At 45.0% G+C, this 27,268-nt stretch overlaps 1 protein-coding gene across 1 annotated transcript in view; it reads right to left on the minus strand.

Annotated features, from left to right (window-relative positions):
* The window catches only part of EML1 (EMAP like 1), a 123,099-nt gene extending 98,477 nt beyond the window's left edge, over window positions 1–24,622 (minus strand). Inside the window, exon 1 of the mRNA XM_064713401.1 lies at window positions 23,437–24,622. Coding sequence (XP_064569471.1) covers window positions 23,437–23,464 — 28 coding nt within the window. The 5' untranslated portion in view covers window positions 23,465–24,622. The remainder of the gene's footprint in view (window positions 1–23,436) is intronic.
* Window positions 24,623–27,268: the final 2,646 nt, after the last annotated feature.

A 27,268-nucleotide genomic window follows, 5' to 3' on the forward strand; every position in this document is an offset into this window, starting at 1 on the left:
CACCCTGGCATTTAAGCTCCCATCTGGATAGCTTCAGAGAGCTGTAGGGATCTCAGTGTACTTCTCCCTTTTAATAGCTCCTGGATGTCTGAGAGAGCACCACACTTGGTGTGTGCCAGGATAAAATGTCTTGGCTCTCCAACAGATCTCCTCCATCCTCAGTGTGCCTATTCCACATGATCAAGCATGACATTTTTGTGAAGCTCTCTCTGAGCAGAGCAGCCAGCTCCAAAAGCACCTTTCCACCTGGGCTGTGTCAGCTGCTCACAGTTAATGGGTCTCACGCCATGAAATGCAGCAGTGGGGCTGTCAGAAGGACAGCTCTGAGCCTGTTCTCGCTGTGCAGGGCCCAGGTTTGGTGTGGGACACAGATAAAACCCTTTGCTGCTGGGGTGCCCACTGCCAGGCTCGGGCAGCTCTGTGCTGTGGAGGGCACCAGCAGCACCCAGCAGTCACTGGCAGCACCCCAGGGCCACACTGCAGGGCACCAAGCCACTCCTCGTCCTGACAGTCACTGCACCCTGCTACAGGAGAGATGGGGTTCCTAGTCTGGGGCAGAAATGCAACACATCCTTCTGTGTTAAATCTGGTTTGGGGGTGTGCTGTAATCTACAGAGATTAGTCTCTGCATGAACCCTGGTCTTGGATTTTCTTGTCTAGGTCTCAGTTGTGGATTACTTTTGTTAATGGGTAAAATAAAAAAGATCTATAAGTCTACTACTTATGAAAATGAAATGTATTTAAAATTAATTATATTGATAGCTTATCTTATTTCTTTCCTTACTTATTGAAAGCAGTTACATATAATGTCAAGCTAGTAAGCAACAAATCCTTTCTTATTAAAGTAACTTAAACCATTAATGGCATTATAGCTTGCTTTAGATTTGTAGTCTTTTTTTTTTTACTGCCACCTGTCTTCTTTACAGTTTGTACTGGAGGAAAAAGAAACTATTTTCTGTTTTACACTCAGACTAATTAGCCACCATGAACAGGTAATACTTATAAAGAGCATATGATCAGAACTATTCTTCTTACTGTAGTATGGTACTTAAAATCAGACTATACAGAAATGATACAGTAGTGCATCCAGACCCCAGAAATCATCACTGAACTATCCCTGTCTACTTACTACTTAACAGCAAGCCCCCATCACAATTAAAGAAAATTAATTACTTTGTAAATTAAGTTAAAATCCCAGCTGTTATAAAATACAAGTCAATCATCATTTCAACAGCAATGTGAGTTTAAGTAAAGGAGGAAGCAAATGACCTGCACAGAACTCTGGTGCTCCACTGTGGTCTGCCTGGGCTGGTTCCTCAGGGATGGATTTCATGTTCCTCAGCGACGCCCCTGGAGCTGCTGGGGGGTTGTGGCCAGGACTCAAAGGGCTCTGCATGAGAGGCAGCTGAGTGCCTGCTCTTCTTTTAATTTATGTGGATGTTGCAATGGCAGCAGACAGCAATGCACAGACACTAAATTAATTAAGCTGTTTTTAAGCCACAGCATTAAGGTGATGTCATAAGAACATGCCTAGGATAGCAAGGTCACTGGAAAGGGAGAGTACATGTCCTGCAGTAAAAGACTGTAGTTTGGAGGGCTTGTTTGGATGCCTACTATGAATTTGTCAAATTTTTTTCTCAAACCTGGCACCACCTGGAGGAATACTTTTTCTATCTGCTGAAATATGCAACAGCATCTCTGATTTAAATAGGGGAAGAGCTGCTACACCTGCTTCAACTCTGAGCAATACACACTATATGCTCAGAAATGCATAAATTAGATATATTTAGAAACACAGAGAGCTGGGAAAATATTTTGATGCAAGATAACATAGTTCATCTAATTTATGTCAGACTGACTTTGTGTTTGCATACAAGCATGCTCAGAGAGGCTCACGTTGGGCAACCAGAAATCTGCTCATCTTACTGCTTCCATTGACATGGCATTGCATTGCCATTTTGCATTGATAGTCTGATTATATTGTACACCTGAGCCAGAGATTTTTTCGTCTGTTTCTTAAATAAGTAGTTTTGTAAAAATCAAGAGCAGCAACAGCTCATTTTTGTTTCATTGCAGCTTTACAAAACCCCAAAAACTTTAGCAAGACTTTAACAGAAGAAATAAACCAGATGCTGATACATTGCAAACTTAATGGTGCTGTTGCTTCACTGTGAAATATTTTAACTAGGAAATGTTGAGCATCTGAACAGTAGCCATAATCCTCTCATACAGAAGCCTTTTCTGCAGCCTGCCCAGGGTGAGTGCAAGGCTGTGTCTTCAGCGTTAATGGGATCAGCTGCAATGAGTAATGCTTTGTGTGTGCTAAGGCTGTGATCCTGGCCACGTGGTGCAAAGATGGCAGGGCTGGCTTTTCTAGGCAGCCAGTCCCACACGAGGTGAAGTGAGTCAGAGCATTCGAGATGGATGAGCAGCTCGCAGAAAGGAGCTTTTGTTCCTCATCTCCAGCCTCTAGCAGTCACTGTGAAATTGTCTCTGCAATCTACCTATTAGCATCAGCATCACTGGGGCTCTTTGCATGAGAAACTCTTGTGCTTATAAGCAAAGGTCACTCAAGGAGACTCTTGAATCAGGATTTATTTTGTAGCAAGCTTAAAATGACCACATTTTAAGCTTGATGACCCATCACTGCCTCCCATAAGGAAAAGCTGGAGGCAGCTAGAGACACAAATGGGGATCAATTTTTCACTGAGAGCTTTATAGTTACAACTATTTATCCTTGTCTGCAGGGTTCATACAAGCAAATGAAGAGAAACATTTCTATTCACCACGTGAGAGTCTCCTACCCTTCCTTTAGCTGTTACTTGTAATTGCAGCAAGAATAATATCCTGAGGGCTTTATGCTGATCTGCTGGATTTGAACACCAGCCTCTCAACTTACAGTCTCTATATCCCCCTCCACCAGACAAGTACACACTGTTATGCTATCCAATAAAAGCTTGGGGAGCAAGCTTAGGCCTGCATAGATTTTACCACCAATTGCACACAAGGAATTGAATGCAAAATCGACTTGGTAGTCATGCTAAAGGAGAAGGCAGATGAACTCCATTCCCCCCTCCATTCCCCCCCAGGACAGGGCACATTCTGTCCTGCTTTGAGGGTGACACAGCAGTGCTGCAGGCAGGGAACTGTGCAGTGAGTGCCAAAGAGGGGATGTGCTCTCCTAAGTGTGACTTCTTGTAGCATCTCAGCACTTCCCAGTGCTCCAAGGTTATGTACTGGCTGTGCTTCAGTGGTGCAGAAAAGCACTTTCCATCCAAAGTGAACACTCATCAAAGAATAGAGAAAATTGTTAAGTGCTGTCAGTGGAAACATCTTGGCTGTTTTTATGGGTGTGTTAATGGAATGCCCTGCCACAAATCAAAGGGGCTTTGCAGCCTGTGACTTCCAAGTGGTGAACATAATGACAAAACCAAATACTCTGTTACCAGCTGGTTTCTATTATTGGGCTAAATTGTTGGATTAAATCATGATCCTTACAGCTGAAGCCAAAGGATTTTGCCCAGAGCAGTGATTGGGATATCAGAAGATGCAATCTCCCTGATCCCCACAGAGGAGCTGCGGGGAAGCATGGAAGTGGAGGCTGTCAGCACAAAGGGTGCCTGAGGACTCCCACTCTAGGCACCTGTGATGATGTGTGTTGGGAGAGTGAACTGCTACTCCATGGAGACACCTCCCCTCACATCTATCTATCTATCTATCTATCTATCTATCTATCTATCTATCTATCTATCTATCATCTATCTATCTATCTATCTATCTATCTATCTATCTATCCATCCATCCATCCATCCATCCATCCATCCATCCATCTCTGTAGGTCCACTGCACAGCCAGGACAAAGGCCCTCTGAGTCCAGCCCATCTGTACAAGGAAGCCCAGCATTGCTCTCTATGGATTTTTAGCATCTCCTAACTGGTGCTTCACAGTTCTCTCAATGTAAAAGGCAAAAGTAACATAGACACTGCTGTTAAAAATAGCCACTTATGCCCTGGATGATTCATTGTTGGTGGGGAATACCCATAAGTGCCTCTATCTAAACATTCTGTTCCCTGTCTCAGTATCTCCTCTGCCAGCTTGTGTAGGTCTCTCCAGTCTTGTTCAGTCTGTTTTTCTATGGGTTACATATTCTTTAGCTAAATATGTTAGTTTGTTTATCTCCCTCCATGGCAGCAAGACCCAAGCGTGGCTTCCTCCTGCTGTAGGAATTTCATAAATAAATCACTGTCTATTATTTCCCTGGGAGCATACACCATTGTAAAAAAAAACAAAAAAAAAAAAACAACCCACCCACCAATAAAACCCAGCCCTCCCTAAAATTAAAAATAATAAGAAAATAAGCCCCAAAAAACAAAGCCAAGGAATTTCCCCTTTCTTGGGTTATAGGTTAGAATAATAACAGAAACAGGAGTGTGCTGCTAAGCTTTTAGTAGCAAACCTCTTTGCATTGTTCTGGTTTATGCAAGAAATAAATAATTGCACTGGATGACTTCTAGAACTACAGCTAAGGAAAGGCTTCATATGAGAAGGAAAGCTTCATGTGACTCAAATTCCCGGCCCCCAAACATACCTACTTAGAGTGATGACCAGGTTTTAAATCAGAGTCCTGTAAATTGTCATGGACTGGGAGGAAATGAAATTCGGCTCTTTGGTGACATCCCTGTAGTTCAAGTGATGATTTATGAATGTGTAACTGAGCTTATTGATAGGCATTTTGAACCTGAAATGGGCTGTGTTTGGAGCTGTTGGATTTTCTGCAATCTGTTAAAATATTACTATATTCCTGGAAGTATCTTTTATTTTTTGTATGCAAACTCTCCCCATCACTAACAGCACTAGGAAGAATGATGGAATATGATGCTTTAGTTGCCCAATGGTCTTCCTTATCTCTGCTCCAGTGTGAAGGGCAGGTGAATCAGAGGTGTTCAGCTGGGAGGGCAGGACAATGAGTGTATGTTGATGTTACTGATGTGAACCCCAAGCACAGAGGAGCCAAAACCTGCTTTTCCTCCAGAGCATCCCTGCAGCTGCACATGGCTGAGTCAGGCTGAAACCACCACTCAGTAATCAGTGTGCTCATGGACACCAGCTTCAGAGGGAATGAATCTGGGATGCTGGGGTTAATGACTCCCTTTCCTTTCCTTTCCTTTCCTTGCCTTGCCTTGCCTTGCCTTGCCTTGCCTTGCCTTGCCTTGCCTTGCCTTTCCTTGCCTTGCCTTGCCTTGCCTTGCCTTGCCTTGCCTTGCCTTGCCTTGCCTTGCCTTGCCTTGCCTTGCCTTGCCTTGCCTTTCCTTGCCTTGCCTTGCCTTGCCTTGCCTTGCCTTGCCTTTCCTTTCCTTGCCTTTCCTTGCCTTTCCTTGCCTTTCCTTTCCTTGCCTTTCCTTTCCTTGCCTTTCCTTGCCTTTCCTTGCCTTTCCTTTCTTGCCTTTCCTTGCCTTTCCTTGCCTTGCCTTGCCTTGCCTTGCCTTTCCTTGCCTTTCCTTGCCTTTCCTTGCCTTTCCTTGCCTTTCCTTGCCTTTCCTTTCCTTTCCTTTCCTTTCCTTTCCTTTCCTTTCCTTTCCTTTCCTTTCCTTTCCTTTCTTTCCTTTCCTTTCCTTTCCTTTCCTTTCCTTTCCTTGCCTTTCCTTGCCTTTCCTTGCCTTTCCTTTCCTTGCCTTTCCTTGCCTTGCCTTTCCTTGCCTTTCCTTTCCTTGCCTTTCCTTTCCTTTCCTTGCCTTTCCTTTCCTTGCCTTGCCTTGCCTTGCCTTCCCTTCCCTTCCCTTCCCTTCCCTTGGTGAGCAGATTCACTGGTAACTAATAAAACACAGCTGGTTTTAATTTTTGCTGCTAAACACTGTTTTGTGAGGTATTTAAGTTGCAGTAGGATAACTGGGGAATAATGAATGAATCCTTTGGGCAGTTATACTTAGTTCACAGAACCATAGAATTGTTTGGGTTAGAAGGAATCTTATTTACCGATAATTTAGTCCCTTTGGTTTAGACAAGCCACATAACCGGATTTTTTATGTTTTTTTGTAACAAATAGTATTTTCTCGATACATTCACTGATATTATTTGGCAGCCACCTCTTTTATTTTTCCCTGTAGGCACAATCTGTCTTTGTCAGGAAACACTGTTATCCCTGGCAAAGGCAGTGATGTCTTCAGGCAACCTGCACATAATACTGCATGTCCTTACTGGAGCACAACTAGAGATACCAACATATTCATCTTCCAATTTGTAAAAGTTTCCCCAAACACCTTCCCTTCTAACAGCATATTTATAATTGCACATGCTTATGCCACACATATTATTTTAACAAGGTAACTTTGGAAAACTTGTGATTTATCCCTGTTTTCCTTCAAGAGCTGGGTGTGCACGGTTCCACACTCACAGAGGAAAACTGTTGGCTCCCAGCAGCCCAAAGCAAAGCAAGACTCAATTGCTGCAGTTCCCTCTTAATAAGTAAGCAGCTGAAAATAATATCTCCTGCATTTTCTTTGGCTACAGGGCTTACAGGCAATATTTATCCTTCTTTTTAAATTTTCTGTAAACCAACTAGTTCAAGATCACAGGAAACAACTGGAATGTAGACTCTAGTTTGTAGTGCTGTAGCTGGCTCCATCTCCAGCAGAGCAGCTTTGAAATGCTGCTAAATTAATCCACGAGCTATTCTGCTCTCTTCTGCATAGTAGTGGGTTTTGCAGCTAGTGTTTCTCCTTTCATGTAATCTGACCCTATCTTGGTCCCACTCTTAATGCTCCTCACCATCAGCCAAGGCATTAATCTTGAGAATGTGTCCTAAATCAGTTCCTGGAAAGGCAGTGGAAGTAGGCATCAGTGATATTTTTCAGTTCAGCCAGTACATGCCATAAGGATTACATTTGTACAAGGCACAACAAGACAAAGATACTCTTGTCAGCTGATGTATTTTTGGATAAAAAAACTTCCAAGAAAAATAAAATAGATGAGATCTTGAGGTTTTAGGAGCATGAGTTCAGCCCAAGCAGTAGGTCCAAGCTGAGCTCCCTGAAATCAGTGAAAATATGAGGAATGAGAGAGACCAGCATGAATATTTCTAGATGGGAATGCAAACCAGCTCCAGACATCCTGCAACTGATAATTTCTGCTGGTAGCAATGACACATAGCACAGTTCAGTGGCCTTTAGGGGTCGTGCTTAGCCAGTGATGAGCACTTGGAGTGTGTCTCCTGCAAGAGACTCACTGGGACTGATTCCCAAGTGGTGAAGTAGCAGGCTGTCCCCCTGGAGGGCATTAGGAGGAAAGGGCAGCAACAGCTGGGACAAGAAGCAGTGAGCCAAGCAACTCCAATAGAAAATAACAGAATTAGAAAATATCTGTGAGTTGGGTCCTTAAATCAAGGTAATTAATAGCTGAAGAATGGAATTTTAAACCAGGGCCTTCATTGCCCAAGCTCACAAAATGAACTCTCTGAACTGATCTCTGAACCTTGTGTGAGAGTTTTGATGCTTGCAGTTAATGAAAAATCATTTTACCGATTGTTGCTCCATACCTGGCACATTCACAGTGAGATCTATTCAAATCAACAAGATAATGATTGGATGTCTTTTTGTCTAACTGTTAAGTGAGTAAGTGAACTTCATGGATGCCTTTATTTTCCCCCTTTCCAGAAAAGGTAAAAACCTCTAACAGCCTCAAAAAAGTTGGTATTTTTCCCAGGTATCACCACTCATGGAGAGTGCAGGCCAGCACAGAGGGCAGAGGAGCACTAACATCTCCTGCTGCCCCCCAGCCAAGGAGGGTGCACAGCAGCCCTTCCCAGCACGGCCTCAGGGAAAGGCCAAGGTGGGTGGTGGAGGGTGGCGCAGAGGTTCTGCCCTGCTCCTTAAGGGCTGCTCCCCATTCTGTGCACAGCCCCCAGCCCAGGCAGCCAGGATCCTCTGCCGCAGCCCTGGATCCTCTCAGGAGGCTGCAGGATAAGCACCAGAACCTATCTGCTCATCAGTGTCAAGGCTCAGGCATTTGTGTGTACACACAGGAGTGTCAAGTTCTCCTGAAAGGTCTGAACCAGCCCTTTTAGCAGAGTTCTGGCACATGTTCTGGTTCTGAGACTCAGGTACCCAAACCTTTGCTCCTTCCTGGGAATCTGGACAGTCTGTGGGCTTAAATTGGCTCAGCAGCCTGGGATTTGCTCACAAACCACGAAAAATCTCTGAAGCTAAACGCCAACCCATCCTGTGAGATCCATCCTGGTTGGAACAGGCCAGCTGGGCCACCCTTTGCACTGACTGGAATGAGGTCTAAGTATCTCTTAAAACTGGCCTCTGTCCTTATTCAGGGAAACCTTCCTTTCATTTCAATATTTCCTATCTGTGTAAGGGCACAAAACCCCCAAAACAGAGCCCAAATAAGGATTGAGTTCATTAACCACTAATACTGTTCATTACTGGTATTTGTACAGCAGAATTTGCACGCATGAAACTTCAATACAAATGAAAATATATTCCTCCTTCACATGTTTCATCACCTCATTTACATGCAGTGTAGCTTGTCAAGAGATGGCAAACAAAAGACCTGGGAGGATGAGGATTTACTCTGGATAAGCTCACAGCTACAAATGATTTTGAATCATACTAGAATTAAGTAACTTAGTGCCACTAATGCCACTGGCACTGCTACTAGCCTTGACATTACAGAGAGACTTAATCTAAAATGATCTTTTGATTTCTCAGAGGCTCTTAATGGTTAATTTTCTATTCATTTTCCTTTTTGTATTTCTCCTTCTTTAAGGCTTGTCAGGCAGAAAGGCTGATATGTGAAAGGATCTAAGCTAGGCTTAGGTTATGGCAGGCAAGGAGATGAGGAACAAAATAAGAGTAGGGCAGAAAAACTATCGTGCAGTTTGTCTGAGCCACTAATATTTGCTAATTGCAATAAATATAGAACTGCACAGAAGCTCCTAATAAGCTTATATAAAGCATTTTAATGGGATGCTGCCAGGTTAAACATTGCGTTCAAAAATATAAATATTCTTAAAAATTCCAAATTAAAGAAACTGAAGTTTGACTACCCAAATAATTTTCTCTTTTCATGACATAGTCTAAACTGCATTTCACACACCTCAGCCACTGAAAATAGGCAGGGCTGTGTTCTGCTGCTGTTGGGCTGGAGCACACCTGGATCACACAGGAGAGGACAGTGCAGGGCAGAGCTGGAGATGCAGTTGGAGGGATTGAGGGCCCGTGTTATGTCCTGGCTCACCAGGCTGACTGGGCAGCTCTTGCTACCTCTGACCCAGCCTTGCACTTCCAAGACAGCAGCTCTGGGGATAACATGAAGGTTGTCCCCATGAGACAGCAGCTCTGGGGCTTGCAGAATGATTTCCACCCCAGGATGGAAACTCTGGAGCTTGCAGGGGGATTTCTACCTGGGGACAGCAGCTTTGGGGCTTGCAGGAGAGTCTCCCCATTGAATAATGGCATGTCTGGGTTTTCCTTCCATCACAGCAGCTCTGGGGCTTGTCAGAGGATTTTACCTGGCTGTTGATGGGGCCATTGCAGCTCCAGGATCAGCCCAGGGTCCTCACACAGCACTGGATGCAGCTTCACTTTCTTCTTTTAGCACATGACTTAAATGTTTCCATGTTTAGATTTTAGGCCTTTCAGGGCACAGTTTAAATCCAGAGCAGTGACTATGTTGAGTTTAACTGAAATTGAAAGAAAGAGCATGTGGAAACTTCTTAACAAAGAAGTTTTGTAAACAATGTCTTGATGCTATGGTGATGGGTCCTTAGAACTGACGACTCCATTTTTCTTTCTATTCAATCCCTTATTTTTCTTCCAAACATTCCAATTTTAGTCCTGTCTACATGGCAGTGGTGATTGTACATTTCTGTGCATCTAACAAGTGCCAAGGAAATCAAACTTAGGGAGCAGCAGTGCTGGATCTACTTCTCAACTGGCTCTCTCAGAAAGTGTTGGAGAGGCCCAAATGCCTTTCCCTGTCTTAGTACTCTCCAGGGGCCTCTGGATGTGCTCATTTACTCTGGATTTGGGTAAACCACAAAGGATGGACCAAATCTGAGAAGGGTGAGAGTGCAATGTCTGAACAAGAAAATTCACCCCCAGACCAAAGGGCTCGACTGGGCTGATGTGGAACAACACCAAGGACATGCCTGGGGCTGTGTCCTCTGCTGTTTGCATCACCTGCCTGCTGAAGGCTCCCCTTGGTGCTGGCCCTGCAGTCTGCAGTCCATCCTCCCACCAGGATGAGCCAGGAGATGCTGCCTGCAGGAGGAAGAGCTGGACTGTGCTGGCGACTTGAGCAGACATCCTTTGGCTTACAGAATGTCTGATCCCAAAAGCTCCTGGGCCTCAGGGCACCATCACCAAGAGTCTGTTAGGGCAGGAGCAGCCAGCCTTGAGCACTTGATGCATCTGGGAGCTTCTATTCACTCTCACCAAAAAGATACTGCAGCAAATACAGGGGCTGCTGCTTTTGCTATCTAGCAAATTCCCCTCTCTCAGGTGAGATCTCCTCTGCCTCTTTTATACTGAAAAAAAGAGAAAAATGCTGCCAAATAACTCACAGTCTGGATGGCTACAACAGGAGCAAGGAGAAGCACTTGGAGTGTGATAGAAGGATTACTGTCATCAATACTGTGGTCTGTGGGAGGAGAAGCCTGATGTGCTGGGAGCTTTGTAAACATCTCAGACTGCTTAGGGAATCTGCAACACAAGCTGAAATGTTTGAAAATGTATTTTTCCTAACCAATACATTTCCCTAATGGGTACAGACAAATTCAGGTCTGGAAGACATCCAGTGAACGTGGTGAACTACCATTAAAGAAGAGCAGATGTAATTGTTTTTGTGCCTCCCTCTCCCTAATGGAATGATGCAATATCTCCTAAATTCCATGGCAAGGGAAATAGAAGTAAAAAGCCTATGCAATGTAATAAGGATGAAAAGTTTGTTCCAATTTTCTCAGCCTCCAAGCCTGGCACAAGCCTGTGTCTGCTCCATACTGCAGTCTCATGGCCTGGCTGAGTGAGTGTTTTCTGTTTACCTCTTTTTCCAATCTCTTCTGTAAGCCAAAGATAAAGCCAGTACAGCTCCAGTTGGACTTTTGAACCCGTGCTTAAATGGGGTGGAAATAAATCTTAATGAGATTGTCCAGCCCTATTACCTTAAGTAGCATACCTCAAATGAACCCTGCTGAAGCTGTAATGCCCCTCTGAGGTTTCAGTGACACGAGCAAGTGGATCATATTTCACTATTGTAGTTTGTGTCATCACTGGATACTTGCTAGAATTCCATGCTTATCACATAAGAACTGGAGAAACACACCTTTATTAAAGATGCTAAAACAGTAGAAGATGCTTTCTGTTCATAAGTACAAAGAATTTTTTTTCATGCTCTTCATTGAGAACAGAAAATTACTTTGCATTTCTACTTCATGAGTATTCAGATGCAAAAACATTACTGCCATGAATTCTTACAATTGGTGTTTTGATGCTCCCTCTTTCCTCTCTGGATAAAATCAAGGTATTTTCCCAAGGCTTGCTGGTGGGCAGAGCAAGGAAGGCAGCAGCAGATGGGCAGGACTCGAAGAAGTGAAGAAAGGCCAGAGAGGTCTCAGAGGAAGAGTCTCCAGGGAGCACCACACTGCAGCACAGATATCATTTATTTAGGCTCTCCTGAGGTCCCCATACACAGCTGAAGAGAGAATTTTTAAGTGCCTGTCTTAGGGAACATGTGAAAAAGCAAAAGGTGATCCTGACTCTTTGGAAACCCACAGCAGCATCCTCAAGGCACAAGGCATGTGCCCTTCACATGAAGGGCATGTGGAGCTCTAGTAAGCAGCAAGAAGAAATCAATTTTCCAGCCCTAACCCACTTGGCTGTGCAGCAAATGGGATTTTAACTCACATTGTGCCTGCAGCATTCAGTGAGTAACCCACAAAATGAAGGTCCAGAGGAGAAGAATCTCCTCCTTGTCTAAATTTAGCATAAGGCCTTGAAAGTACAGACAAAGCAGCCAAACATCATCTGTAGCCAGACAATTCAGACAAGGAAGATAACTCAGTTCTGGTAAGTGGTTTTGGGAAATAATGGAAGGAGAAAAAGGGGTCTAATAACCTCTGACTGAACTAAAGCTAACCTCCCTCTCCGGGCAGGAGCCTGGGACTATCTCTGACCATAGTCTGAGCTCAGTGAGTGTTTAGCACTCCTGCTGATTTTTTGCACCTTTTATAGATATTTGATATTGGATCAACACAGAAGTTTGAGTACATGGGCTCATCAGATGCTATGGGCTGTTGAGAGGACAGGTCTGGGACTCATTGCAGGTAACAAGTGACTTTGCACAGGAGAGCAAGGCCAGACCTGCAGAAGCTGCACTGGAGGGTGCCTGCCCAGCTGCCTTCACCCCTTGGCATTCTCCAGGACTGGCTGGTGAGCAGGGTGGCCCATGGCAAGGCACTGTGCCAAGTAGTGGAAAATAAATTAGATCTCCTTGTGCTGGCCCTTCACTACAAACAGCTCCCCTGGGGATTGCTCTGGGAGCCCAGGTGGCACAGAGCAGCTCTTTGGGTGGGCTTGGGGCCGTGCTGGGATGGACCGGCCCCAGCAGGAGACAAGGTTCCTGCCACAGCCTTCTCTCACTCTCTGTGGGACTCACTAAAACATCCCCTTGTCTCCAGTTCTCCACTGTCCCTCAAGGCAGCTTGACTAACAAGGCAGATTGTCAATTGAGCAATCATCTCAGAACAAGGAAATATTTAAAGATTTGGCACCATTATTTAGGATAACCCAGCTGCGGAACTTCACTAGGAAAAGGAAGCAAATGCACGTGCTCAACTCTGAGGCATATTTCTGTGAGAGAAAATAAAATCTGTTTAGTACAAACAAGTATTTTCTAATCCTGTATCACCCCCTTGGACAAAACTGAGATGTTCAGCTTCTAGCTGGCTGTGTCTCATAGCCAGAATGAGTTTTCTCCTGCTTTTTTGGGTGCTCCTCTTTGTCCCTTCCTCTGCAGGGACCCCTGACCTTGGGAATGAGAGATGTGGCACAGGAGCACTTGTGCTACCTCAGGAACTGGCTTTGTTCTGCTGAAACCCCAAAGGCAGAATGAAGCAGGGAGATGCTCAGGGTCTGATGATCCCTCTGCATCCCCAAAGCAAAAAATTGTGCTGCATCCTTGCTGGTGTTGGTTATGTTTTGATTGGCCTGAGCACAGAAACTCCTACAGCAGGGAGTGAGAGTCACCATGCCTCAACAAAAATGTGGCATCTGATCAATTTTCAGTGGTTTTCTTCTTCCAGTGTAGTGGAAGAATAGTGAAAATGTCTTCTTACTCCTCCCACTTTATTGGGCATCAGAGTAGGCCGGGAATGGTAAAGGACAGCAAAAAGACTCTCCAGCTCCTCTGTGTGCCAGGAGAAACCAAATAATTGTAGGAGAGGAGTTTGCTGAGAAAACAAACACCCCTCCTGTGAACAACTGTGAGCAGATTGAATGCTTTCCCTGGAGTTTTCCAATTTTTTCATTAAATGATTCAAAATGAAAACATGCAGCAATGTGGTTGGTGTTTAGAAAGACAGCTTTTGTTAGAGAAATATTATTCTCCATCCTACATATGTGAGCACTGTATGCCTCAGTCTACCGTATCTGTTCCAGACATTGCAGATTCTCTCACACTTTCCCACATGATGCCTCTCCTTAAGCCTTGGATGTTTAAATACCTGACCAAAACATCTTTGCAAATAAATCCCCAGTCTCCAGTGGCATAACAAGCCCCATGTGTTGCTGACTGTGTGAAAACACACAGTGCATAGACATTTTGACAGCCACCAAAAAATCATGACCAAAGAAACCTGGCTTTAGGGAAAAAAAAAGAATTAAAACAAGTCTTAAGAGGCTCATGATAAACATCAAAGAGTTGGCAGCACTAAGAATAATCAAACAGTTTAGATGAGGTTTCCCAGATAAATTGTTTCCATTTCGTCAATGCACTGTCTGGTTTTGAACCAGTTATGAGTTATGCCTGAATATACCATTTGGAATTTATGGTAGATGCAGGAAATAACAGTTTCCTTCTCCAAATCCTTTCCACATGTGGTCCATATGCCTCCAGCACAAAGAGATTGCAATGTCATGCCCAAGTCATATGGGTGTCAGAAGGCCAGCTGACTATCACAGCAACAAGATGAACCTGGGAACCTCTGATTTGAGATAAAGAGCTGCTGAAAATGACAGATTTAGTGTCCCAAAGACAGGTTTCCTGTATCAGAAGTGTTTTTGTGTGAGGTATTGACATTGCAGAGCATCTCCAAGCAATTGCTGAAATATCAAGTTATAACTATAACAAGAATACTCATTGCTAGAGATCTAGTTCAAGTATCTTGTATTTCATGAGATATGTGTTTCCAATATGCTGTTTATCATAACATCCTATCTTCACCTCTAGAAAATATTCAACATGGTAAAGTACAGCGGTCCAGGAAGATCAAGGACAATTTCAGGTTCAATTAGCTGGAAAAGTTCTGCTGGGAACTGCATTGCATCTGTGCTGCAGCCACAGAGCAGCCCTTGAAGGGAGAAGTTGGTCCATGGAGCACTGTGGGAAGCCAGGTTTTCCCAAATAGTCACCAATGGCAGGTTCCTCATCTCCTCATTCTGGAGCAGAGACCACAGGTCTGATTTATGGACATGCCCAGTGCTCACAGCTGCCCATGGAGCTTGAATATGTGAAATACAGTGGTGTGCTGGGTGCTCTGAAAGAGGAGCTCCTTGGCATCTCCAATTACACACCCACAACACTGGGAACCATTTTTGGCTTAATCTTAATGTACCTCAGTCTCTCACATATAAACTCTGAATAATTCTGCAGCCATGGCTCTCTGTGTGACATTGCTGAGTCATATCTAGCAATGTTTCAGTAGGGGCAATATGAAACATTCACTAAGTTTTAATTAGTGCAAATATAAATACATTTCTCTGAGCAATTGTGCTGGGACACAGTGTGACTAATGCCTGGTGCTTGCCATGCACCATGAGTGTTTGCTGGTGGAACCTCACCCAGCAAATCTCACCAACCACACAGCACAGGGCTCAGGCTGCTGCTCTGAGGAGTACAATGAACTGACCCAGCCACAATTTGTACCGGTGAGTCAGGGGGATGAAGATATTGCTGAGATTTCTGAGAGCTGTGATCCTAATTCATTGGACTGAATGGAAAGGTTTGATTTCAAACAATCTGGGTCATGGTCCCAAAGCATGAGTGGGAGATGTGCAAATTATAAATTTAATCTGAACTCAGGTCCTTCATAATCTCATGATCAAGTGCAACCTGAGATGCTCAGCTTGCTGTCATCACTTTAGGTTTTTGAGTCTCTGCTCAAAAATCAGGTGTTCAGAGGTGTTACACACAGCTCTTTGTGTGTGTGTCCTTTCCTTTCCTTTCCTTTCCTTTCCTTTCCTTTCCTTTCCTTTCCTTTCCTTTCCTTTCCTTTCCTTTCCTTTCCTTTCCTTTCCTTTTCCTTTCCTTTCCTTTCCTTTCCTTTCCTTTCCTTTCCTTTCCTTTCCTTTCCTTTCCTTTCCTTTCCTTTCCTTTCCTTTCCTTTCCTTTCCTTTCCTTTCCTTTCCTTTTTCCTTTCTCTCTCAGCACACTCTTCAGGCAAGTTGTCTGACTGCAAGAGTTTTCCCCTTGTGGTTCAGCAGCCAGGATTTTACCATTTTCACAGTAACTATGTTAGTCACTGGGAAGTGTTCTGGATGCACTGTGTGATTGCAAAGCCAGAGCACATCCTGCAGCTCCACAAACACATCACAAAAGACAAGCGTGTAAGTGTGTATTTATCTGCAAGATAGGTAGGAATCACAGGAAATGTCAAGTTTGCAGGTAGTATCAATGGATTTTGAGGGGATTTTGGACCTAAACCTTTCAAACATCTCTCCAAACTTAATTTCATGCCTTCATAATACTTCATGGGGATGAGCCTGTGTTCTCCCAAGGAGCACTGAGGTGGTGGAAATTTGAGCCATACAAACATGAGAGCAGTGATGTGGGGCTGGGGGTTCCCACCTGGGCAGTGTGGAAAAACTGCCTGAGGTAAATCAGCCATTGGCTCCTCTCTGAAATGCTCTGGTTTTTGTGATGGAGACAGCATTGTACTTCCCAAAGTCTTCTCAGAATTTGTGGTGATTCCTGCAGGGTCACAATGATTTCACTGAGCCCAGTTTGGAGTCCTCTGAGCGAGGGCTTGCTTTTCTTCCCAAAGCAATGTGAATGAGTGACAGACCGTGTGCAGAGGCAAAGAGCAGCTCTGCCAGTCCCTGTGTGCCCTGCTGGCTCAAGGGTGACTTCAGCTGCTCCATGAAACCCAGGACTCCTGCAGGGAACTGATCCTGGGCACCATGAATGTGTCCAGCACCTGGCATCTGACAGGAGCCCATTCCTCTGCCCCAGAGCTTCTTTCCCATTTGGGGGATCTTGACAGTCTTTTATGTCAGTTTTAGAGGAAGTCTGAGATGTGAGGTAATCCCTAACATTACAAATTTAATTGTGGAAGCCACCAGTGTGTGGAGAGGGAGCTGATCACAGTCTGCAAGGAAAGAAATAACAGGGACAGAGAAGCAACTGAATATGATGATGAGAGACTGGGCACTGGCCAGGTTTTTGGGAGGGCACACTCAGAGCATTCAGTTTGCAGTCTGAATGGCAAAGGAAGGGAAGGGGGCCCCACCCTCTAAATTACTGTCTGTATAACAGATCTGCAGCAAGAGAAGGCTCCAGACATTGTTAAATGCAATTATGGCTTCCAAATGCTGATGGCTTAACACAGAATATGTTGGAAATACTGCAGATGTTATGAGGGATGGAGGAGAGGAGGAGGAAAAACAGTCCGGTTGTTTTTTCATGCCTTAAGTTCCTGCAAACATCATGGAATAAGACTGCTCAGAAATGTGCAGTACAGTGCAAGTGCTCTTGCTCACAGACCCTGGGACAAACTATAGCTTCCAACTATTTCTACAGATAAGGAAAATCCTCCCATTGGAATGGGGGAGGAGGGGAGGAGCACTTGGGAAAGATGCAGCATCTTCTGTATTTCCTAACTAGATCCTTAACCACCAGCAGAAAATGTTCATGCAAACTTCTACTGCCTCTACTGACTGCCTGAAAGAGCTGTCCTCCTTCTGCACCCCTCCGCAAAGAAAGAAAACCAACAAACAAACAAATAAACCAACATTTTCTTGGGAAAATGGGTGTTAATGTGTTTGGAGCCTCTGCAGCACACAGCAGACACACTCACATTCTGCTTCAGAAAAGCAGGGAACTGGCACAGGCCCTGTTTGCCAGCTGGTTAGACTAGCCCAGTAGTCTAGTTAGAACAAGTAGACTAGTTAGACTAGCCCAGTAGTCTAGTTCTAGTCCAGTTAGTCTAGAAGGAAACCTCACCTGCTACTTTAAAGGCAGAGGTGGGAGATGAAGACTAACCCAGTGCCTATCTCAGGACTCTCCTGGGACATGGTCAAGCTCCCACAGAACCACCACCAGGCCTCAGGGGCAGGACACCCGTGCTGCAGGAGAAAAACAGAGCTAGCAACAGAGATTGCCATTTTTTTAATTGGTTGCAAACTTTTAAGCTAGTTGTCAGAAATATGTCACTTTATGAGTGGCACAGGGGTGTTGTGCTACCCAGCTGTGTACAAGTACACTAATTTTGCTTAAGCTAGGCTGAACCCCTATTGAGAACCCCCTAAGACTGGGCTGCAACAGAGATCACCTTCTTTCATCTTTGCTTTTGGTGACAAAGAACTTTGCCATGCGTGGCATTTTGCCCAAGTGCAGATGTGGAGCTGCCCCTTGCCCTCTGTCTCTCTCCCAGCTCTCTCCCTTTCTCAGCACTGAAATGCTTTGTGGTCTGGGAGGCCTCAGATTTCTCCCAAATGGAAAAGCCCCTTTTCCCTCAACAAACATCTAAGGAGGTGCATGGGAAGAGAGCACAGCTGAGCCATTGAAAACCCTGTCTGAAGGTGGGAACCCCTCCTCAGCAGGCTCTTTTACCCAGGTTCAGCCCTCACCAGGTGAAGGCTGCACCCAGGTGATTTTAACTCTTCATGGACAGTAGCCTGAATATTTTGACTCATGGGGCTGTCTTAAAATACTGTATGAACAGAGAGGGCTTTCCAGGCACACCTCTGGCAGGCTCCCAACCTGGTGTCTCCATGGGGCTTGCTCATCACCATAAATATACTCCTGGGGTTTTTCTTGCAAAACATGGATTTATAGGGCACCACAGTCACTAAATTTTTGCTAGTGTGGTTGTCTGATCTTCGTGTTCCAAACCCTCTCTAAAACTTTAAACCATGATTGCTTCATCATCATCATCATCATCATCATCATCATCATCATCATCATCATCATCATCAGTGTTTGCCCCCTGAATGCACAGCCCCTGCTGCTCAAGGCAATGCTCACAGAGACTGAGGACACATGGAATTTCTGGAGGAGCGGCAGAGCTGGTCAGAAGGAGGATTCCCATCTGCCAAGATAATTCTGGTATTTCTATTCCATTTTCATCAAACTGGGGCAATACTCTCAGATCAAATTTTATTTGATTTTATTTTACCTGAGCATCCAAAGGCTTTCTGTCTTGCTCCCACTCAATTTCAATTTTCAAAAATACGGTCTTTGGAAATGTGTTCATATATTGTTATTGTCAACAAAATGTTGCATTTTGAATTAGTAACATCTGTATTTTGTGATGAAAGAACACTCTATTGAAAAATGTGTGACTGTTTCTAATAGCTAGCATTCATCTCGTAAGCTGACTTCCTAAATGCAGAAGGAAATAAGTTTGCCAAGGGGTCCATACACTAAGATTAGAGTTTCTGTGAAGTGTTTATCCATCCCAAACCCTGATAAATGGTACAGATACTTGCCAGGTGCTCATCACCCTGGGTTCACCTTCCCCTGGCAGGGGCTGCTCCTGGGGAGCTCTGAGCATGCAAGCCAGTGCTGGTGGGCTTAGTGCAGTCAGGAGCTGTGGCTCATCCTGCAGACCCCTCTCTTGAGATGCTGGAGTCATTCCATTTCATTCCTAAACTACAGCACTGGCTTGATATGCTGGAGAAACCTTCCCACTTGTCTACTTATCCCTGAGCACTAGCTGCAGTCTGCACAGACATTCTGCAAGGGGATTTCAGGCTGGTGCCTCTTACTGAGGGCTCACCCTGCAAACTGTGTGATGCAGAAGTGGTGCTCCACCACCTTATCTGCAAAAAGATAGACATTCTTTACCAAATCTAATGAAATGTGAATTTCAAGCACAGTCCTATGCTAATATGAGTATGTGAAAGCAGGACAATTTTATTTGGCAGGAGTAGTGCTCATGTGCGCTGGGTGATGATTTTTTGTTACAGAAATGCATGTGGGCCATATTTTATTCCCAGTAGCTGTTAGAGAAGTACAGTGTGGGAGCTGGAGGCCTTGCTCCCTCACAGTCTCTCTGGCTGAGAAAAATGGACTCTCCATGACTGTGCAGAATGTGTTGAATTTCAGGAAATCTAAATTCCCATATTTTTCTGGGATATCCTAATTTGGAAAACACCAATTTTATCAGCTGGCTCCAGTCTGTCTTACAGACATGTTTGAAACATGTAATTTTAGCTCTGAAAGGAAGTATTTAGTTAAAGAGTCAGGAACATATTTCACATGAAAAGTCTTGCTTCTTCCTCTACTGAAACAAGGCCAATAAAAGGTTGTGAGGAATTTTAGGGAAATTTCTTTAGATTCGCATGCCACCTGCTGCAGAACAAGCTACATCGGTTCTGTTTCTTCCCTTCTCAGCCCTGTTGCAGTAAATAACAGAGAAAGAATGCATATATGAGACTCCTGGTGTTCTTCTTCAGCATTATAATCTTCATCTGTTATGGCTCAATACCCTGTGTTATTTCAACAGTGGTGTTATCCACAAGAAGTTACCCATGCTGTTCAAAGTCAGTCTGGGGCTGAAAGGGGAAAGAAAGAAAGAAGAAGGAAGAAGAAAAAAGGAGAAGCCGCATGAAGAGAAGGAAGTAAAAGGATTGGTAGGAAGGAAGGAAGAATTATTGAATGCAAAATGATGGGTGCAGGAAGAAGTGAGGATCAGGAAGAGAAAAGAGGAAGTAATCGCAAGAAGGAAGAAGGAGAAGGAAGGAAGAAAGAAGAAGAAGAAGAAGAAAGAAAGAAAGAAAAAAGAAAGAAAGAAGAAAGAAAGAAATAAGAAAGAAAGAAGAAAGAAAGCAAAGAAAGAAAAAAGAAAGAAAGAAAGAAAAAAAAGAAAGTAAAGAAAGAGGGAAAGAAAGGAAAGAAAGAAAGAAAGAAAGAAAGAAAAGAGGCACTTGAAGAGCCCTCGCATGACTTCAGAGATTTTTCTGAAGTCAAAAGGTTTGTGTTGAGAAGCAGAACCATCATGACTCATATATTCCTAATCAAAATGCTGGGTGCGTGAAAAGCTGTTCAGCCGTTCAGAGACTGAGCCACGACTCCTTACAAGAGGAAAATAATACACACAAGGGAAGCACTTAAATAATTGATGTGCTTTTCTTTTATCTGCTTGTAGGAGTGACAAGAAATCTATGTAGCTGGCACTCATGGATAGCATCTCTATGTCAATAATTGCTAATGAGGAAGGAATAGGAGAGCATTTGTCTTGAGGTGACTGATCTTTCTTTCTTTCTTTATAACCCTGTGTTACAATGGGAAATTATTAGTGTAAATTTTAGAATTCTGTTCACTTTCAATCTCAAAAGCTTTTCAAATGTCTTTTTTTTTTATAGGAATTCAATCCAGAATTGAACTGTACGCTTGCTTACACGTAATCTGTATTCTGACATTTAAGATCCTATTTTAATATCTTCTGTACTACATCCAAACAACAAAATAAAACTTTGTTTGCATCACATGTTTAATTTTCCATTCCACAACAGTGAAAGGGTGCAGGCATGCTGGAATTGAACAGAAACCAGTAATTTAAAAACACCCAATGCCTTCATCACGAAAAATTGCATAACCATTTCCAGCACTGAAGTAGGATACTCTTACTGAATAAAGTCTCTTAAAAAATTAGTGGCGTATCAAGCCAATCATATCCAGCTATTTAAGTCAAAGATTGTATTCAGCCATTCCCCCCAAGTTGCTTTTCTGAGGGAACAATTACACAGCTGTTCCTGCCACATTCTTGTGTAGGCTGCAAGCAGTCTAAAAACTCTGGCATTAATTTCCTGTAACTACAAAGTGCAACTCTCCAGGTTGTTCGTGAGGCATACCCTTTGCAAAGAGGTTACTGAGGCACTGCATGCACTTGACACTAATATTGAGCTTTGGCCACACTTATTTATAGCCCTGTGCATGTGTATACACGGGCACATGCACGGGGCTGTAGGGTTTGTGTTCGAAGCAGGGCTCTGGACTGCAGCCACATTGCAGTGCTAATGATATCTGTCACTGCACCAACTTTTTGTAGCTGTATTATCTGGCTGCATTCAAAACCAAGGATTTTGGATGTACAGTTCCAGCCTTGCTGTGCTCATTGGATTCAGCAAAGGGGCATTTCTGCACTAGTGAACACTAAGCAGTGCACTGGAAGGTTTGATGATGATTTTTTGCAAATCCTTTTATGGAGTGTTAAGTTTTAAATGGCTAAAGTTTTAAACTGTGACCTAGCTAGTAAAAGAGCAACAGCCACAAAGAGAATTATTTCAAAATTCCTTGATATGAAAAACAAGCTGTCAGCAACTGGTTCACTAAGATTGCTTATTAACTCTGATGGAGTACTCCCATTTCTCTGTCCACTGCTGGTTTGGTGCATATTTTTATATTAATATAAGGCATCCACATGTCTGTAAGTACAGGATATTTTGCCAGGTCCGTGAAGCAGGTGTCCCTTGGGACAGGTTCCCCTGGCATTGGGCAAGGTGAGCCCTGCTTCCTGGGAGCAGGCCTGGAAGCAGCATGGGAGAATTATTGGGAGAACAATTTTTGCTCTGTTTCTGACACATTTCTAATCCACGTCTAAACATCACTTTATTTTTCATTCCTGTCTGTAGGAAATTGCTTCCTTCCCTCAATGCACCCACTAATGTTTTTCTGGAAGAAAACTCAAAGGTCCTTTCAGCAGTGTAGGTAATTGAGATATCAGTAATTTCTGCACACAAGATGCCATGCACTCTCAATATCAGTTTCATCATTAATATCAGATGCCAGCTGATACTGATCCTGTCACCCTGAAATATCCCATCCCCAACTCAAAGTGCTTAATAAGCAAACTGGGGCCAGGCCCTTAAAATCAAAGCCTGTAGAAGTGAAACTTTGCTGGTTAACAGTTCACCCATTTGAGCAGATAGGCAGGAAATACTCATTTTCATCTTTCCTGTCTTCAGCTGATAGCAACAGCCCATGGAATTGTGCATGGTGCAGCTCACTCTGCACCATATACATAATTTATATTTTTCCACTCTAGTTATGACTGAGCCGTTTTGGACCTGGGATTTGCTCTGTAAAATGGAAGCAGAGAGAGGAGGAAAGAAGAAAAACACTGCAGCAGCCTTCTCCTTCCCCTGCCACACTTTTTAGCCCAGAACCTCATCTTTGATGCACAGACCAATGGAACAGGAGTGCTACACAGCACATGTTGCATATACATATTCATCTGAAAAGATAAATGCTTGCCATGGTAAAATAAAAAATAAAAGGCATTTCCAGTAGTCCATCTCTTTATTAGTAAAATGCCTTGGTAGAGAGTAAGGCTATCATTTTGACAAGTTTCCTTTTCTACAGGCAGCCTAGATAATATTTACAGTTCCTATAGAAGTTTTAAAAAAACCAGCTGAGAAACATGCTTCTTGCTGACATGCTCTTCTGCTCAGTGAAGTTTGACAGATACAGCCTCAAGCTCCAGCACGGGATTCCTTCCCAGACACAGGCAAAGTGTGCAATGCCCTTATTTTAACAACAATGTACATTTCTATTTCCTTTCAGCAAACAAACCCTTTGCATTCCATTTATCTGCCCTGGCTGTGTCCGTTACCATCCGGGAAGGTTTATCAAGGAGCAAACAGCACAGACACACAGTGCCTGCTCCCGCAGCACCCATCCCATCCCATTCCATCCCCACACACTCCCCTCGGTGAGCTCAGGACATCGATACCATCATCCCTGCGGATAGCGACCCTCAGCCCTCCACCAGCCTGAATTCCAGACGCCCTCCTGCTGCCCAGCCGCTGTTCCTGAGGACAAAATCCCGGCAGTGCCCCCTCCCAGCCTGCGCACGGCTCCGAGCCCCGCACCAGCACCCGCGGTGCTCTCGGGCACTTTCTGCTCTCCCGCTGAAAGCAGGAGATCTGCGCCTTTGCAATCCGAGAATGCGAGCCAGCCGGCGGGACCCGGGGTAAATATAAATCTGGCGCTTACCCACAGGCAGTCCCTCGCAGTCTGACATGGTGTGGGCAGTCCTCCTCACCAGGGGCTCACACTGAAACCACTGCGGGACCGCAAGCGCGGGTGCTTCTCTTTGCAAAGGCAAGGGGGAAAAAATATCAAACAGTTTACAGCCACCCTTGCCTTGCACTGCACATCTACCCACCCAGAGAGCTGTAGCAACAGTCCCGTCCCTGCCTTCTCATTATGGGATGTAAAGATAAGAATGTGCTTTTGTGCCAAAAGAGTGTGCTATTGGTGGATAAATTTGTTGTCATCCCTCCCCTTCGCAGAGTTTCCTCTTTAATGTCACAGAGGCACATTACCCTGTCGGAAAGGCCATCGAATATTTATGAAACGGCTTTTAAGGGCTAAGCCGCAAATCCTGGCGGGAGAACAGAGCTAATTGCTGTGCATTGGGGCTGGGATCCACCCGCAGGGCGCTCCTGCTTCCCGGGGGGCTCGGGGGAGCCATGGGCAGGGGGAGAGGCTCTGACAGCTCCCTCTGAACCTTCTCCTTCTGCAGCGTCCGGGTTCAAGCGCTGCTGGAAAAGGGGGCAGAAGCCAGGGTGTATCTCTTTAAGGAGGAAGGGGGAAAAAAAAGTCTTTGTTTATATTGTAATATGTGAGAAATTGTTTTGTGACAGTGTTACTAAAGGCTGTTTCGTAGTTTATAATAATACCGTGAGTGCAGATTTCTCTGTAACTTCATGGCTTTTCTTGCTTAAAACACGCCAGTTTAATGCCAGTTTAGCGGCTGCTCCTACAAGTTATTTTTTTAATCTTTGGAAATGTTTATGTGGGATTTGTTGGGTATGAGGTTCCCAGACTCGCAGTCAGTGCAGAGTACCCCTGCACGCTGGTGTGCTCATTAGGCACCTTAATGAAGTGCCAGCGAAGGCTCTGGCAGCGTTAGAGTCAGGCTGGGCTTGGCAGGGACCTGGTGGGAGCCTCGGCTCCCGGGGGCGCTGATCGTCTGCCACTTTTTGTCCTGGGGACAGCCGGGAGGAGCCGGGGCTTGGCCTGACCCAGACCCTCGGCGTCTGAGCTCCTCACAAATGTCGGGATTCCAGACCCGGAGCCGGAGGAGGCCAGGGGGCATCCATGGGAGGCGGTCCTTGGGAAGCGCTTCCAGACCGTGGAGCCAGAGACAGCCCCTGGGGAAATGAGCCATCGGGAATGCCGTTCTTCAACATGCCCTGAAGAAAAAAAAAAAAAAAAGCATAAATTACATGAAGTGTACTAGCAGCTCAGGGTGCCCAGCACCTCTGACAAATGTGGGCTGTTTTTACTCAGATGCTTCAGCCCAAGCCCCCAAAGGCTGGCATTGCTGGCTCTGCCTGAGCTCTCTCTGAGGAGAGGCCTTTTTATACTCTGCTGGTTACTCAGCAGCACAGCTAGCCACGGATTCAATTCAGGATGTCAGGCCTCTGACTAAGAAGCAAAAATAGCTGCAAAAGTAGATGGTGACATGTTCCCAAAACCATTCCTCGGGTTGCCTACACAGGGCTGGGCAAGCAGAGCCAGCAGTGTCTGGCCAGCCCGAGGATGTGCTGGCACAGCTCTGTCAGGACAGCCCTTGTCAGTGCCTGCTCCTCTCTCTGCTCATGCAGCACACATGCAGATATTCTCTGGGGTGAGGCTCACCTGAGGGCAGCTCTGAGAGAGGCAGAGCCCCCGGCTGTGCTCTCTGCCAAGGAGGAGCAGTGCAGGGCACCGTGCCCACCCTCTCCATCCTGCTGCCACCCACAGGGCCAGGGAATGGCCGCTGGCTGCTCTGGCAGTCAGGGAGGCGGCCGCTCTTGATCTCAGGATGCAGCTGGGAAAGGAAGAAGGCCTAAACCAGACTGGGGGACCTTTCTTGCAGTGTCATCTGCCTGCAGAGACATATTGCTCCAATGTGTGAGAATCAAAGCTTTCTTAGCTCGGCCCCGTGCAAATGCAGGCTCTCTGCTCTGCAGCGTTTACGTGCCAATTTCACTTCAAGCCCCTCTGAAGTTCCTGGAACTGCTCACAGTTATAAACACATGCATGAGTATTTGCAGGATTAAGGGTTCACCATTCCTCCTTGTACTCACAGCAAACAGCTGCAGCTGGTTTTGAAGTTCCCCCTCCCAGCTGTGTGCTGGTGCTCCTGCACTGAAGGTTGGAGCCCTCTAGCAGAGCTGGCCAAGTGCCTGCAGGGGAGGCATGCCAGATCCAGGCTGGTGGCTCAGCTCTGTCTCATCCTCCAGAGGAATTCACACAGCCTCTGCCTCAGTAAGCCCCACCATTGTCCATGGCCCTGTCTGCTGCAGGAGGTCAGCATCTTCTGGGAGAGGGGCAGAGAACACTGAGGGGGAAGGACAAAAGGACAAATACATCCTAAACTGTTACAGCAAAGTTGGCAAGAGCTCATCTGCCAGAGCCCTCACTAGGATCTGGCCTTGGGAGAGCTCTTCAGTGAAACACCAAAGCAGGTCAAAAGTTGAACAGATCAGACCTAATTATTACAACAATACTCACAAACAAACATCTTCTTTTGATGTGGATACTTCAATCAAAAAATTACCTTTGATCCCTGGATACTTTAGTTATAATGCTGGGTTTTGATCAATTACAAGACTTTTTTTTTTCTTTGATTAAAACAGAGTATTTCTTTTACCTTCTTTTAACAGAGTATTTTTTTTTAGATTCCCCCATTTCTCAGCCTGAAAAGAGAATGGCCATGTTTGCTCCTGGAAAAAGGCCAAAAAAGGCCTGGAAAATTTAAGGCTGACAGAGAAAGTTTTGGATATTTATGAATAAGCCTGGTGTCTGTCAGGGCAAAAAAGGCAAAAGTCAAAAACTGAAATAAAGGGTGAGAGTTAAAGCACACATTATTTCAGCAGGTATCACACTAACCGGTGAAATAGGCTAAATATTTGCCAATAACTGCTCTCACTGAGGTTTTCCAAGGAACCTGGAAGATGCTTATCTGTCAACGTGCAGAGAGAATCATTTATAAATCTCTCTGCTTCGTTCTACTCCCTGACAGACAGCTGTCTGCATAAATCCATGGCAAGTACTGTGAGTGGGGTAGTAAATGCAACATGTGGAAGGAAGTCACTGGAGTGTTTCCTAAAGAAGATTTTCCTGGACCATTTAGTCTCCTGAGGAAGACAGTTGCATTTTCCTCAGGACACTTAGGCAGCTGTTATGATGTCCTCCCCTCTCTGGAGATTTCCAGGAAGAATTATCTGCCCAGGAATGTTGTGGGTGTCCCATCCCTGGACATGTTCAAGGCCAGTCCTGACAGTGCCAAGGGCTTTTGAGATACAAAAGGCCTGGAGCTGAGCTGATTTGCCTGAGGAAAGAGGGAATATTTGGGGAAACCTGGGTGCAGGGCACAAATATACAGTTGCCTTAGAGCCCAGATAGTCACCTACACGAGTAAGACATGTAGTGGGACTTGGTTTCTCACCTACATGTTCACACATCCCATCTGATCTATGCCTAAGTGCTTAAATATCATGGAAAATCTGGGCTTTAGGATTTTAAATCCCATGGGGAGGTCATCATTTTCCCCACGACCTGACTGACGTAGCAACGAAGAGCCTGATCCACCTGAAAGCTCCCAGCTGAACCAGAGCTTTTGCTGCTGCTGACTTGCCTCTTGCTCAGCCATGGATGGAGCCAGCCTCATCCCAGCCTCTCAGGAAAAGCAGGGAGCTCCCAGGGTGGGATCTCAGCCCTGCTGCTGACTTTGCTGCTTTGCTAAGCTCAGCGCTGCTGCAGGGCCACGGCTGAGCTGCTCTGCTCCCCTCTGCCTTTCTCTCTCCTGACAGAAAGAAACCGGGAGAAGTGA

This window comes from Zonotrichia leucophrys, chromosome 5 (assembly GCF_028769735.1).
Source record: "Zonotrichia leucophrys gambelii isolate GWCS_2022_RI chromosome 5, RI_Zleu_2.0, whole genome shotgun sequence".
NCBI classification, from domain to species: domain Eukaryota; kingdom Metazoa; phylum Chordata; class Aves; order Passeriformes; family Passerellidae; genus Zonotrichia; species Zonotrichia leucophrys.